Consider the following 15,680-nt stretch of genomic DNA (forward strand, 5'->3'; position numbering starts at 1 on the left):
AATTGACATTATGATACAGAAAGTGTTGTACCACTTGGAGCCAGTTTCTGTACATTTGTACATTCTGTACATTTCAGATTTCACAACTTTTGTCTTATTAGATTATATTTTCATTTTTTCCTCCAGGGATTTCAGAACCCTGAAGCTGTGGGAAGCTGTGGGTTCCCAACAGCTCTGTAAGATCAATGTTAGTAGATGAGCGAGGAATTTTCTTGGTTTGAGACCAAACTCAATCTGCTATACCAGATTTCTAGAAGCAAAGAATGAATCTAAGGATCACCATTTTTAGAAGCTGGTGTGCAGAGTTCTAGACTATTTCCTCTCCTGTTTTACTTAGCTTAAAATTTCTCCGAAGGTTAAGCATATAAAGAGGAAATAAACTATTCTTTGTAATGCTTCAAGAGTGAAGTGAACATGGTTCCTATATTAATTCACCCTCTCAGCAGTATGGAAGAGGGTCAAGCACATAGTACTCTATAGCAGCCACTGAAATATTCTTCTGTACTTCTTTCCTCAGCAGGCAACCTCTTTCCGCCGTAATCTTAGTTCTCCTCTGCTGCTCCATGAACCACAGCCCCAACAAGCCCCAGCCAAGGAATCTCCTCCTGCAGGTAAAAATTTGGCCATTTCTAAAGGCAGTAAAATTTCTGACAGAAACTCAATCACGGAAAATGGATGGTGAGGTGCTCCCAGGCTGCTGTCTCCTAGAACTGCCAGCCAGGGCTTTCCAAGGGAAGTGTTCAAGATGGCAGACATGCATGTGCAGTGCATGTAAAAAAAGGGGTGGGGTTTCATAGTTCTCATCTTCTAACACCCAGCCTCTAAATTGTCTCTGCTGCCTCCTCAATGGATATTTAGGGGTAAGAAAGAATACGGAAGAAGCAGCGAGAAAATGCAGGAGTGTTATACATGGAAGATTATTATGGTGCTAGGATCATCAAGTAAAATGCCATGATTGAGCCAAGACAATTGAATGGAAGGTTTGTGGGGTGGGGAGGTTCATTTTGGAATTCAAAGGCCTCCCAGATCCAATTTAGCAAATGGATTCTTTATCAGGGAACCGAGTAGAAGAATTTGACTGGTCATTGCAACTCAGATCTGTCCTTCCAGATGGTAACTAGAAAGCATGGTGGGTTAATCTGGCTGATGAGAACAGATTTCGCTCATTGCACAAGGAATTTTACAAATAATCCAGGACAGCGTATGCTTCACAAAGTACAGAATAATAGAATAAAGTGACCCTGCTTATGACAGCTTCCTTTGCTTCTCCTTTGTGCATGACAATCCAATTCTAAAATGTATCTGGTTTACCAGCAGGCCCCAGTGGAAAGGTAGATCCCGTTTATGAGACTTTGCGCTACGGCACTTCACTGGCCTACATGAATCGCTCCAGCTTCAGCAGCACCTCAGAGTCCCCCACCAAGAGTCTGGTATAGTCCCTAAATTCAAAGATTTCATTTTGGTAACATTAACAGGTCCCTGATGAACACACTGGGGTTGAGGGAAACCCATTTGTGAAACCTAGAGAAGATAGTGCAGAAAAATTTATTGGAAATGGATATATGTGAAAAAGGATAGGAAGAGAGGTGGAAACTATGAGTAAATCAAGAAAGCAATACACGTTTCTTTCATTGGTACTCATTTTATAAAGAGTCAAGATCAATATGAGGGAATGTATAGTTGAAGCAGGTAGCAACATTCAGCCAACCTTGGCTGATCTCAGAGAGGCCTTTATTTCTTCCAGAATGAGAAGGAGGAACTAGTTCAGAACACAGAAGGCTCAACAGCAAGTGGACCAACAGCAGAGGAAAATATGACCGATAATGGTAAGTAAAATTCCCGTTCCCACTTAACAATGTAACATATGTAAAATAACCTATTTTGTTAGCCATGCCCAAAATTTACCTTCACCCAACCACATACATATGTAATTCAATTCAAATCAAATCTTTATTGTCAGTGCACAACATATGTACAAGGAGATTGGTTGAGCTCCCTCAGTGTAATACACAAAAAGAGGGATGGCTCAGCCTGTGTTAATGTAGTCACACTTGCTCCCTCGCTTTCTCTCTCTGTCTCTGTCTCTCTTGCTCTGTTTCTTTCTCTCTTTATATTTATATTATATTATAAGAAATTTATATTTCTTTCTCTAGTACCATGTTTCCCGAAAATATGGCCTACCCAGAAAAGAAGACCTAGCCCAATTTTCATGCCTGTGCCTAAAAGAAGGCCTAGTTAAGGCCCATCCACTATGTGGTTGTATGAGGTGGGGTGAGGCGCATCTGTAAAAATCAAGCGGGTGTGGGTGGAGGACAAAACAAGGTAGGGGGTGGGGGATGAAGCAAGGCAGAGGGTGCCTCCATGTGCCCTGCACTGGCTTACCTGAGGATCCTTCAGCCAGACCACCCATGCCAAACTCTCACCCCACCCCAGAGCAGCCACAGCCACAGCCCTTCTTCAACCTGCTTTCCAGTTCCATTCTCTGCTGCCACATGCAGGGCAACAAAAGTAGTTTGTGGGACTGTCGTAAAAAAAAAATAGTTCAATCAGATCTTCCAAAATACAAGATGAAAAAACCAAGATCTTGTGAGGTTGGAAGGTCTGAACTTGTGTGTGTGTGTGTGTGTGTGTGTGTGTGTGTGTGTGTGTGTGTGTGTAGTGACAGAGAGAGAGAGTGATCCGATCCAACCTTGGAGAATTATACCAGTGCTGGTGGCGGTGTGTGCTCTCTTTCTCTCTCCTTCCATCCCCTCTCTCATTCATTCCTTCTTCTCCTTCCCTTTCCAGTTCTGCAAAGTGCACAAAATTAGGTGGAAAAGATTTTTGGAACAAAAGCTCAGCTTTGGCCTTGGCCTTCCTCTTTGTTTGTTTTCCTTTCCCTCCTATGTGTAATTTCTATACAGAATTATTATGTAATTCAGAATTTCCATGGAAGCTGATATCCCCTTCTTTGTTCTGGGATGGAAGTAAAATTCAACTCAGAAGTCATGGGAGATATCCAAGTGGCTGTACTAAAGGCAATAAATCTTGCTCTTTCTAATTCGATCTTCTTTCGCATATTGTATATTTTATTTTGAATGATTACATCCTTGCATACTGTTTGGTAAGTCTTCCAAAAATTGTTCTAATGCAAATTATCCCCTTTGGTCCTAAATTGTACTGTGGAAGGCAAGACTGGCTCAGAGATTAAGGCTTATGACTTTGAACGCCTTCAGTTCTCAGTGTTTTGCTAAAGGCGAGACTGAGGCTATTCTGGAATCCTTAAAAAAAATCCCCCTGTACAAACACTCCTCCAATTGCAGCAAAGACCATTTAATTAAAATTTCTTCTCAAAGCTAGGTCTAATCTTTGCAACCTGAAGAACACCATTTTGCCCAGATTTTCTGTCAGTGACTGCTTCTCTGATTTCTGGGTGTTGTTTCTTAATGAACTTCTAGATCTCTTTTCATCTCTGATGATGGATTGCATCCTTCTCTGGGAAAAAGGAAAGAAAGAATATATGTTTCATTGCATACTGGAATGATGAACTTTAATATCCTCTGCCTTTTTTTTTTCTTTCAGTTTTCTCAGCGGCCACAGAAGGAGAGAACCCTGTATTGGAAGAAAAGAACTCAGGGCAACAGGTAGAACATGAAAACCCATTTCATTTGAACATTGAGAAAAAGCAGAGATTACCCCAAAAATGTAGGATCTAGCTCCTTCTTCAGATTTTTATTTCTAGAGAAAGAGGGAAGAAGGAAGGAAGGCAGGGAAGGAGAGAAATTGCATACAATAATGTTATATTTTTGTTTATTAATATTTGGCTTTTATTCCTTTTTAAAATTCAAGAACCAAAAAGATTGTTTAGTATAGTAGTTCAACTTTAAAAGTAGAGTTGCATGGAACTACATGCCACAACTTTCCTTTTTTAAATTATTTTCTCTTGTGGGATAATTATTTAGCAGTCCAACCCAGAAATTCTCTACCCTTTCTTGTCAAAGTATAGTTATTTAGTGATGATCCACTGTAATAAATTTCCTTAGTGAGTCACGAAGGAGACAGACATTTTATATGTGTGTAGAATTTCTTAAAGAAAATGTAGTGCGGGACAATGAGAATGACTGGCAAAATAATTCCTGCTAGACACAATTAAGGGAATTGTGTTTAGTGTTAGGAAATGAAGACTGAGAAGATTATGACTGCATTCTTTGGAGAGATTTTATTCAGAAGAAGGCCATAACCTGTTCTCTGTCAGGAAAACAGATTTTGTTTGAAAGTTAAGAACATTTCTTGACGGCAGTGGGTTCATTTTCTTAGGGACATTTGCTAAACATGTTTGGACAGTGTGAGTCAGATATTTGTCATCAGTGCTTTAATCTGGGTTTTCATATTGAATGGGGGCTGAATTCAGTGGCTCAAATGCCATCCCCCATGATTCTATAAACAATTTAAAGGTTCAGAGCTCTGCTTTTTAAAGAAGCCAAGTGGCATATGTTCTGATTTTTTTTTTCCTTCAAAGAAAGTTGTGAAAAATATAGCCAAGCAAAACTATCGATTTCAGGATGGATAGAAGGCTGGAAAAAGGCCCTTGTCAATGGAGTGCGTGACTCTTTCACACAGCTTTACTTTTGTGCTGGCTTCTGCCCTTTTCCTGACCCATTTCGCTCAACTGCACTCTTTCCCTTTCACAAATTCTTTCCAACAAACCTTCACCATCTCTAGCATGGAAAGTAGCAAGTTCTGGTAATCATAAGATCTTTATCTGTCTGCCCCGTAATAGCATTTTGCAAAAGCTGTAAAATGTAGGAACACTTTGCATCAAATGGTATTTTGCTGTTTACTTCAGACTAGATCCCTAAAGATTACACCACGTGTCTCAAGACTGCAATGTTTCTTCTTGTTATTTCTTTTTCCAATAGCCATCTCAAGGCTCTACACGCAAAGAGGTCTCACCCATGTATTCTTATGTTGCTCTGTACAAGTTTCTGCCTCAGGAAAACAATGATCTGCCACTAAAGTAAGTATGCCCTTATTCTCAGATAACCAATCTAAAAATCCATAGCATGAGATGGGCATAAAGTAGACTTAGAATAATAACTTTATTGTCACTTTGAATGTACACTAATTAGCATACATTCAAATGAAATTTCGTTGCGTACAGCTCTCAAAGGGTCTCCGCCTCTAACATAACATGAATGAATGAATGAATGAACAAACAAACAAACAAATAAATAAATTATGCATATATCCACATATATTATATGACATCGAGAAAGAACACAGTCTAGTTTGGATGTATACATGTACATTGCGAGAGAAACAAATCTTATGAGTTTACCAGACAGATGACATAGGGAACAAAGGAGATCATCGTAGATTTTAGGAAGAGCCGGCATGGTCATACTCCACTCAGAATCAAGGATGCAGCTGTAGAGGTGGTCAATAGCATTAAGTATCTGTGGGTGCAGATAAGTAACAATCTGAACTGATCTCTTGACACGTCATCCTTAGTGAAGCATGCAAACCAGTATCTGCATTTCCTGCATCAGATGAGGAGATCATATCTTTCTCTTTTTATCCCCACCACTTTTTACAGAGGCATGATTGGGATGTTTTAACAAAATCCTTCACGGTTTGGTTTGATGGCAGCAGTGCCTCAGATAGAAAGTCCATTCAGAGAGTGGTAAGAACAGCCGAGAAGATTATAGGAAACTCGCTTCTTGTCATTCAGGATACTCCTTATAAGCGCTATGTGCTTAGAGCTCAAAGCATTGATAGAGACCCTGCACACTCACTTTACGGTCTGTTTTTGCTGCACTGAATGCTGTATCATTCACATACTTCACATTATGATTTGTAGCAGATTTGACACAGCAGTCGTGGGTCATTAAGGTAAACAGTATCAGACTCGACACAGCCCTGTGGGGAACCTGTACTCAAGGAGATGGAGTTGGAGACTTTTCTTCCAACTCGCACAAATTGAGGCCTATCAATAAGGAAATCCAGTATCCAATTACATAAAGGAGTATTAAAACCTAACAGGCCCAGTTTGTTCAACAATGCTAAGGAATGATTGTGTTGAATGCCAAACTAAAATCATTAAACAGCATTCACACATGAGTATTCTTCTCCTCCAAATGTGCCAAGCTAAGAAGAAGCACATAGGAAAGTGCATCATCTATAGAGTGGATCTTCCAATAGTCAAACTGTAATGAGTCAAATGTAGGGGGAAACATGCATGAAACCACATAATCCTTTACCAATCTCTCAAAACGCTTCATCTAATGGAAGTGAGTGCCACAGGATGGTAATCATTAAGGCATGTGATGTTGGCTTTTGGGGGCACTAATACAAGGATGGCAGTCTTAAAACATGATGGAACCACGGCCTATGAAAAGTTGAAGGTGTCTTGCAATGAGAAGTTGAAGATGTCTGTGAGAACAGTGGCCAGCTGGTCAGCACACTCCTTAAGTACTCGCCCAGGGATATTATCAGAACCAGCAGCTTTCCGAGTATTGATTTCCCACAGGACCTTTCGAACAGCAGTTGTATCAAACCTGGGGCCGTGAAAATATTTGCAGATCCTTCGCATCCTGGACATAAACTGTTTCAACTCCTACCCTCAAAACGACGCTATAGAGCACTGCACACCAGAACAACTAGACACAAGAACAGTTTTTTCCCGAAGGCCATCACTCTGCTAAACAATTCCCTCAACACTGTCAGACTATTTACTGAATCTGCACTACTATTAATCATTTCATAGTTCCCATCACCAATCTCTTTCCACTTATGACTGTATGACTATAACTTGTTGCTGGCAATCCTTATGATTTATATTGATATATTGACCATCAATTGTGTTGTAAATGTTGTACCTTGATGAACGTATCTTTTCTTTTATGTACACTGAGAGCATATGCACCAAGACAAATTCCTTGTGTGTCCAATCACACTTGGCCAATAAAATTCTATTCTATTCTGAGTGTCTGCTCATCAGGGAAGGAAACAGCCTTCCTTGCTGGAACATTGTTTGTGGCCTCCAACCATCCAAATAACATATTTAGCTTGTTTAGAGCAGGGGACTCCAACCTTGGTCCCTTTAAGACTTGTGGACTTCAACTCCCAGAGTCCCTCAGCCAGCAAAGCTGAGGAACTCTGGGAGTTGAAGTCCACAAGTCTTAAAGGGACCAAGGTTGGAGACCCCTGGTTTAGAGAATCTATGTCCCCTTACATGTCAGGGAAGATGCCTTATAGTCAGGAATGACCCGAATGCCTTGCCACATGCGTCTCGGGTCCATAGGCTCTTGAAAAAAGTTCTGTACTTTCTGACTGTAGGCCCCCTTTGCTGTTTTTATAACATGTCTCATATCAGCTCTTGCTATTCTAAGTGCTGCCACATCACCTGATTTGAAAGCAGTGTTTCTCACTTTCAGCATCACACAGATCTCCTACGACACCCAAGGTTTTTTATTTGCTCGTACGACAAAAGTGTTAAGAACACTGACATCCACCGTACACTTTCACATATAAGCAGACACCGTAGAAGTGTATTCATTCACATCAGTATGTTGTTCATTCACTGCAGCCTCTTTAAATATGTTCCAATTAGTGCACTCAAAGCAATCTTGTAGAGCTTCCATAGCTCCTGCTGGCCACACACTCACTTGTTTTCTAATTGGTTTCTCTCTGATTAGCAAAGGTTTATATGCTGGCATAAGCATCACGGAGAGGTGATCTGAGGAGCCAAAATGAGGGTGAGGGGCAGCCTTAAATGCTTCCTCAATGGTAGAGTAAGCTAAGTCCAGGATGTTCCCACCCCTAATGGCAAAGTCCATATATGGATGGAAATCAAGGAGGGCTGCTTTCAAGTTAGTATGATTGAAATCCCCTACCACAATGAAAAAAACCCTCCAGGTAGATAATTTGCAAGTCATTGATAGTGTTATAAAGAGGACTCATGGCTTCATCCTTGTTGGCACTGGGGGCAATCCAGTGCCAAAAGTAAGTCAGTTCTTTTACTGTGAAACCTTGCTGACAGAGCTTAAAGGAGCTACCACTCAAGATTAAGGCTGTGGTTGCTGGTGGGACACCTGCAAGTAATGACTCATGTACTTCTAGTAGGCTACTTATTTTGCCCAGTGATTTTTATACTGTGGCATTCCCTACATCTTACTACCCAAAAGACAGCTGGAGATAAACTAGACTTTGTCTGTCCCTGCAGGCCAGGAGATCGAATCATGCTGATAGATGATTCTAATGAAGATTGGTGGAAGGTGAGCAGAATATTATGGCAGAACACAGAGATCTGAACATATACTGTATTTCCCATAAAATATGCAACTCAACTTCTTATATGAAAAGTGCCACCACTTGTGTTTGACCAATTGATTGATTGATCGATCAATTGATTTTTTATAACCAGTTCATTCAGAAGCCCAAGGCAGCTTATTCAGCACTCCTTCTCTCCCATGTTTTCCCCACCACAACAACTCCATGAGCTAGGTTGAACTGAGAGAGAAGGACTGGGCCAAAGTCTCCAGTGAGCTTCGTGGCTTACCATGTACTTGAACCAGGGACTCCCTTATCTTAGACCAGCATCTTAACCATTGCACTACAGTGGTGACATCCTCTGCTCTTTCTGAAAAGTTCTGTCTTCAGAAGTTTCCTGATTGGTAGTAAGGGGCAGGATCCTAAAGATAGGGGCGAGGGGGGAGGAAATCTGTAGTTCATTGTGATTAAAGGCTTCATCTTTGAGGAGATGGGTGATTCAGAAGTGTGTGTGTGTGTGTGAGAGAGAGAGAGAGAGATATGCACAGAATGACAGACAGACAGACAGACAGACAGACAGACAGACAGAAAGAAAGAAAGAAAGAAGATTCCAGCTACAAGTTTGCAGGTACAGAAGACCAGGTTCTCAATATCTAGGTATTCTAAAGTGGAGATTCTATCACTATAATCATTATAATTTAATTATAAACAATTATATGCTTCTTTGGGTCTCATTTCCTAAACCCAAGATAACCTAAATACTGATAAAAGCCTTGTATGGTTTGCAGGCCAGGAGGAATATTATAGTGCCCTGGTTTTTATATATTTATTTCAGTATATAACAGAATAACAGAGTTGGAAGGGACCTTGGAGGTCTTCTAGTCCAATCTCCTGCTCAAGCAGGAAGCTGTATACCATTTCAGACAAATAGTTGTCCAATCTCTTCTTAAAAAACTCCAGTGTTGGAGTACCCAAAGCGTCTAGAGGCAAGTCATTCCACTGATTAATTATTCGGTCAGGAAACTTCACCTTAATTCTAGATAAGTTCTCTCCTCGATTAGTTTCCATCTAAAACTAATCAAGTTTTTGTCCTACCTCCAGGTGCTTTGGAAGTGGTTGACAACCCACCCACTTCACTCTTCTTTGTGACAGCCTCTTGGAACACTGCTGTCATATCACTCCTAATCTTTCTTTTCCTTAAACATACCCATTTCTTGCAACCATTCTTCATATGCTTTAACCTTCAGTCCCCTAATTATTTTTGGAGCTCTTCTCTGCACTCTTTCCAGAGCCTCAACATCTTTTTTATATTGTGGTGACCACAACTATATGCAATATTCCAAGTGTGACCTTACCAAGGCATTATAAAGAGGTGTTAACCCTTCACATGATCTTGATTCTATATCTCCGTTAATGCAGCCTAGGACTGCACTGGCTTTTTTGGCAGCTGCAGGATACTCCTGGCTCATATTTAAGTGATTGTCCATGTGAAGATCCATCTCATAGCAGGTACATCTGTTTTATACCTATGTATTTGGTTTTTCTTGCATAAATGTAAAACTTTACTTTTGTCACCATTGAATTTCATTTTGTTAGATAGAGCCCAGTGTTCAAGTCTGTCAAGATCCTTCTGTATCTTGAGCCTGTCTTCTGTAGTGTTGGCTATTCCTGCTAGCTTGGTGTCATCTGCAAATTTGATGAGTTCACCTTGTATCCTCTTGTCTAAACCATTTATGAAGATATTGAAGAGTACCGGGCCTAAGACAAAGCCTTGAGGTGTCCCACTGCATACATACTTTCTTCCATATAGAAACAGATCCATTAAGGACTACACATTGTATGTGGTTGATCAGCCAATTACAAAACATCTGATAGTGATGCTATCTAACCTAGTGGTCCCCAATGTTTCTATCTCAACAGATTGGCAGCAGCAGTGGTGGCAGGAGGGAAGGGATGGTTTTGCATGCGCAGCCTAGCTCCCGTGCATGTACAAATGAAGCTTTGAACACTTGCCCTCCACTTGCACAGACTGGTTCCTGACAGGCCGCAGAGTGGTACTGGTCCAGAGGTTGAGGTCCCTTGATCTGATTCATATTTTCCCACCTGGTCAAGTAGTAGGTTGTGGTCTACTTTATCAAATCCTTTACTGAAGTCCAAATAAATTATATCGCTGGTCCACTAATTTTGTCACTTTGTCAAAAAATGCAATAAGATTTGTCTGACATGATCTGTTTTTGATAAACCCACATTGGTTTCTGATTATGACTTTGCTTGGCTCTAGTTGTTCACAGATTCATTGCTTGATTATCTTTTCCAGAATCTTTCCAGGGATAGATGTCAGATTGATAGGTCTGTTTCCTGGATCCATTTTTTCCCTGTTTTTGAAGATGGGAACTATATCAGCCCTTTTCCAGTCCTCTAGTTCCCCAGTGCTCCAGGATCTTTGAAAGATATGGCTCTGTGGTTCTGTGATCACATCTGCCAGTTATTTCAGAACCTTGAGATGTAATCCAACTGGACCTAGTGATCTGAACTCATCTCAAGTAGAAAGTTATCTTACCATGTTCTTGCTTATTTTGATTTATATTCCTAATCTGCATTTTGCATTTTTTTTATAGGATAGGCTGTTTTTTTCCTTTTGGGTAAAGACAGATGCAAAAACTCAGTTAAGAAATTCTGCTTTCTCCCTGCTGCTTGTCATCTTCTTGCCATCTGCTCCCATTAATGGACCAAAAGTTTCCTTTACTTTTTTTCATTTTTTACATGAAAAAAAGCTTTTTTTGTTGTTACTTTTGACTTTGTCACAAGCCTTAATTCATTCTGAGCTTTAGCTTTCCTGACTTCATCTTTGCAGGTTTGGCTATTTGCTGATATTCTACCTTAGTTATGTGCCCATTTTTTTATTTTTAAAAATATTTTGTCCTTTTTGTCATTCAGTTTATCAGAGTTCTTTGTGCAGTGATGCTGGTCTTTTAAGATTTCCTATTTTTCTTCTTCATTGGAATTGTGCTAGACTAGGCTTTTGTAATCTTTTCAAAGTTTCCCAGGCCTCTTGGATTGTTTTCCCCGTGAGGATTCTCATCCATGAAATCCTTCTCAAGCTAAGTTATTGAAATCATATTTTTTAGCATCCCAAAATGAATCATTGAGTAGTTCTTTGAATGGCAAAGACAAAGCTAAGAAAGCACACTGGGCTCTAGTCAGATTACTTATTCCTTGATGTTACACCAATCATCCTGCCCATGACCATCAGCTTAGCAATCAAAGAATGCAGAATGTTGGTCCTGAAAAATTTTGGAAGTCCCTGATATACAGCTAGGTTTTCCAACCAATCACTCTAAAAATACCATATGTTGGGACCAAAATTCACAAAGGCGACACTGTTTGGATTTTCTGGTAGATGCAGTACCAATAAATTAGGAAAGTATCAGTTGGGGAGAACTGATTTTGAGAAAGGTGATGAAGCTCTAAAACAGTGTTTTAAAGAGTTACCTTCACCATATAGTAAGGATAGTTCCCCAGCCCTTATTGTGTAAAGCAAGTGGCAAATGTTTTACCTGATTCAGATATTTATTTCTGAATAAACTTCTACTTTGCCTTTATAAAAACCCTCCTTGCAGGTGCTTTCCAACCATAACATGCAATAAAAATCTCAAAACAATAAACCCATTACAAAAAAAAAATCATAATTATATTATGAAAAATCCAGTAGAAATCTGATGAAATCAATATTTTTCTTTATTGCCTGTTGGAAAAAAAACCCAGCAAATATATGACTATGCATGTATTTACCATAAAGCAGAACATTTCTCTAGGGCCAATTTTCCTTGCTATGGCTCTTATTTAAAATCCAGAGAATTACAGGTCTCAGTTTATAATTTTTAATTTAAAAGGCCAGATTTCTATGCCTGCTGATGAGCAAGATATAAAAGTATAACATAAATACTGTCACAGACTTTTGTGCTATAGTGGTGACATTTTTGTTTTGCAATCTAGGGGAAGATGGGAGACCGCATTGGCTTTTTCCCAGCCAATTTTGTCCAGCGAGTTCGCCCAGGTGAAACTGTTTGGAGATGCTTTAGGACTTTCTGTGGCAACAAAGAACAGGGACAGCTGAGCCTTAAAGAAAACCAGGTAGGCATGTATGCCCCCAAATATAGACGTGAACAAGTAAGGTCTCTAGCCTCTTTTTCACAAAGCTGATCTGTGACCAGTCAGTTCAAGTTTGGAAAGATATGCCCTGCCTCTCAGCTGGCACTCGCCTTGAAGAAGTGAAAATAAAATGGGGTCATCCAAGGAGAATTAAAATGCAACTTTGGTCCCACTCATAACTTTTCTGTAGCCCTTATGCAATGGTGAAATGTAAAATTTGTTACTACTGGTTCTGTGGGCGTGGCTTGGTAGTGGTGGTAATGTAACTGGGTAGGTATGGCCAGCTTTTTTTTTTTTTTACTTTTAAAAGTATTTTTTCTACAACCTTTTTGGCTGAAGAGCAGGGATGAAATCTAAAAATTTTCCCTATCGGTTCTGTGGGCGTGGCTTAATTGGTGGGTGTGGCTTGGTGGTCAGGTGACTGAATGGGCATGGTCAATAATAATAAATAATAAAAATAATAAAGTATACAAAACTTGGGAGGCACCGGTCTACCAAGTGCCTTTTACTGAGAGGCCTTTTTTTGGCAGGCACCAGTCTACCTTCTTTAAAAGTAGAGGCAGTGGTCTACTAGCTGCCTACAGCGCTGATCAGCTATAGTGCGGCCCTTTGAAGTGCCGTGGCAGTCATTTAAGGCCGTTTGCAGCTATATCACCACCGAGAGCTTCAGGGACAGAGAAGAGGAACAGCGAAGCATGGGCATTGGGGGAGGGGGCAGGGATTTTTGCTACCGGTTCTCCGAACTACCTGCCCCAATTGCTATCGGATCGTGTGATCCGGTCCGAACCGGGAGCCTTTCACCCCTGCCGAAGAGGTTGTAAAAAAATGCTTTTAAAAGGCTCTGAAGATCCTAGCTGAGTTGCCTGATCATCAGAGGCTGTTGTTTTCTTTTAAAACCATTTTTTTTGCCTTTAAAAGAAAAAAAAGCCTCTGACAATCAGGCAACTCAGCTGGGATTGCCAGAACCTTTTAAAAGCATTTTTTACAACCTTTTTGCGAAGAGGTTGTAGAAAAAATGCTTTTAAAAGGTTCTGACAGTCCCAGCTGAGCCGCACGATCATCAGAGCCTTTTTTTTTACTTTTAAAAGCATTTTTTCAGCCGAAGAAAAAATGCTTTTAAAAGTAAAAAAAAAAAAAAAGAAAGAAAACCTCTGATGATCGTGAGGCTCATCTGGGCATGTGGGGGGGCAGGGATTCTTGCTACTGGTTCTCCGAACCACCCGCCACCATCGCTACCAGTACGAACTGGGAGCATTTACCCCTGCCCTTATGGGAAAAAGGTTTCCTACCCCTGAAATAAAAGGTAATTTAAAATAAAAGAAGTCAAACATGATTCCTAGGAAATTTAGGGACAAGTCCATGTGTTTTTAAACAGGGTGGCTGGGGGAGGAAGCTTGGTTGGCTTGTTTTCAGTTCTAACTCGTTTTCCTGGTATTGCCTGTTGAATCCAAACACCAGGTTGGTCCTAAAAAGGACTATATTTTTCTTCAGTCTTTGTAACCTGATGGACATCATTTTGCTAGGATAAACTTTATCCTTTGCTTTTTTATATTCTTGTAACCTTTTGCTTGTGTTATCTGTTGATAGTATCTAGTAATTTTGTCTTCTGCCAAACTCTTGGAATTATCTTTTATTATTCCAAGAATTAGAGGCTTGTATAGTGACTCACCCTTCACGACTGGTATCCAGAATATTTAAACTTTAGCATTCTTATTTGTGCTTGCATCGAATAGTCTTAATTTTACTTCATCAAGTATTGTTCTTCTTGTGGTCCAGGTTAAACTTTTCTAATGATCCAGCTTTCACAGCCATACGTCACAACTGGAAAGCCATGGTCTTGATAATATGTACCATTGTTGTCAGTGCAATTTAACATTTAAACTAGTTATCCCCTAATTACATAATATGTCAGAACTACCAATTCTCAACGTTCTATATTTAGGAGCAAATATCCGTGCTTCACATTATGGTGATGAATTGGACATGAAGGTTTTATACAATTGTGCACAGTATTATTGCACATAAGCTGAACTGCAGCTGAGGTGCACCTTGTTTGTGTATTGCTAAAGAACTAAAATCTTGGTCCTAAATTAGACATTGGAGACATTTTGATGAGTCAGAACTTTTCACTGAATCACTATGTAATTCAGTAGCAATGCTTCTTTGACAATTTCAGATGGACTATAATTCAGATGGACTATAATTCAGCAAAATGAAATTATCCAGAGATTGTACAAAGGAGATGTTCTAGCTTTTTCCCTTCAGTTGAGTCAGAACAAGAAGACTCAGATTCCTGGTGATCATGATAGCTTTATAACAGGTTAGGAAAAGCAGCTGTTGGAGAAGGATGATTAATATATTCCCATACCAAATTTAATAATATTGGAGGTGCGTCTATATAAAAAGGTCCCTGGTGTATAAAGCACTTTGTCCTTAGTCTCCTCCTCTAATGATTTTAATAGAAAGTCCTGGGATTAACTTTGCAGCCAGTGAATTTTCCATTTGGGCATTCCAAATTCCTTCCCTCTTGAACATTCAAAACAAACTCAGCATCTCCTTGCACCCATGTTGTTCTGCCAGCCTAATACTCCTGCATCCACTCTCAGTGTGTAGGATTTCAGCCAATCTGAATTCTTTGGTCCATTTCAATAAGTTTTGAGCAAACCAAGTTATTCTGAATCAGTAAGGAAGGGCTGGGTCCTACAAATAATGGAAGAAAGGAGCTTAAGTCAGTTTGGATGCCAAGCAAAGGATAGCCAGTAAGATAGTGGAGATGAGATGCAAGCCAAGGTGAAAAATATTGGAGCACAGAAGAAACACAAAGACAGTTGCTTAGGGAAGTTTGTTTGGTGTTTCCATTGAAAATACTTTTATTATTATTATTATTATTATTATTATTATTATTATTATTATTATTATTATTATTATTATTATTATTATTATTATTATTATTATTATTATTATTATTATTATTATTATTATTGTAACACAGAAATATATCTAGAAATGTATATTGTTGTGAGGTGGACTCTTACCCAATAATGAATTTTCTTGATATTAGAGGTTTGTTCTCTAATATGTGGAAGCCTACACAGAGGGTTGAAAAACCTTATAACTAACTAGGAGTGTTAGCATAAATCCAAACAAAAGTTAAGTTTAAACTTTATATAAGAGGCACTGTAGTATCTCATAAAATTTAATCCAGAATTAGGGGATCCAGTCTCTTCTGTTTATTACAGCAGTGGGGCTGGTATATAAAAGAGTATCCAATACATTTC

General features: G+C 39.5%; 1 protein-coding gene across 3 annotated transcripts in view; it reads left to right on the forward strand.

Moving 5' to 3' along the window:
* The window catches only part of STAC2 (SH3 and cysteine rich domain 2), a 53,100-nt gene that overhangs the window by 31,321 nt on the left and 6,099 nt on the right, over positions 1-15,680 (forward strand). Inside the window, exons 4-10 of one of the 3 annotated variants that reach the window (XM_058182164.1) lie at positions 518-611; positions 1,315-1,430; positions 1,745-1,826; positions 3,562-3,623; positions 4,899-4,996; positions 8,204-8,255; positions 12,247-12,384. In XM_058182164.1, coding sequence (XP_058038147.1) covers positions 518-611; positions 1,315-1,430; positions 1,745-1,826; positions 3,562-3,623; positions 4,899-4,996; positions 8,204-8,255; positions 12,247-12,384 — 642 coding nt within the window. The remainder of the gene's footprint in view (positions 1-517; positions 612-1,314; positions 1,431-1,744; positions 1,827-3,561; positions 3,624-4,898; positions 4,997-8,203; positions 8,256-12,246; positions 12,385-15,680) is intronic. The other 2 variants (XM_058182165.1, XM_058182166.1) reach the window with 2 other exon arrangements.

This window comes from Ahaetulla prasina, chromosome 4 (assembly GCF_028640845.1).
Source record: "Ahaetulla prasina isolate Xishuangbanna chromosome 4, ASM2864084v1, whole genome shotgun sequence".
NCBI classification, from domain to species: domain Eukaryota; kingdom Metazoa; phylum Chordata; class Lepidosauria; order Squamata; family Colubridae; genus Ahaetulla; species Ahaetulla prasina.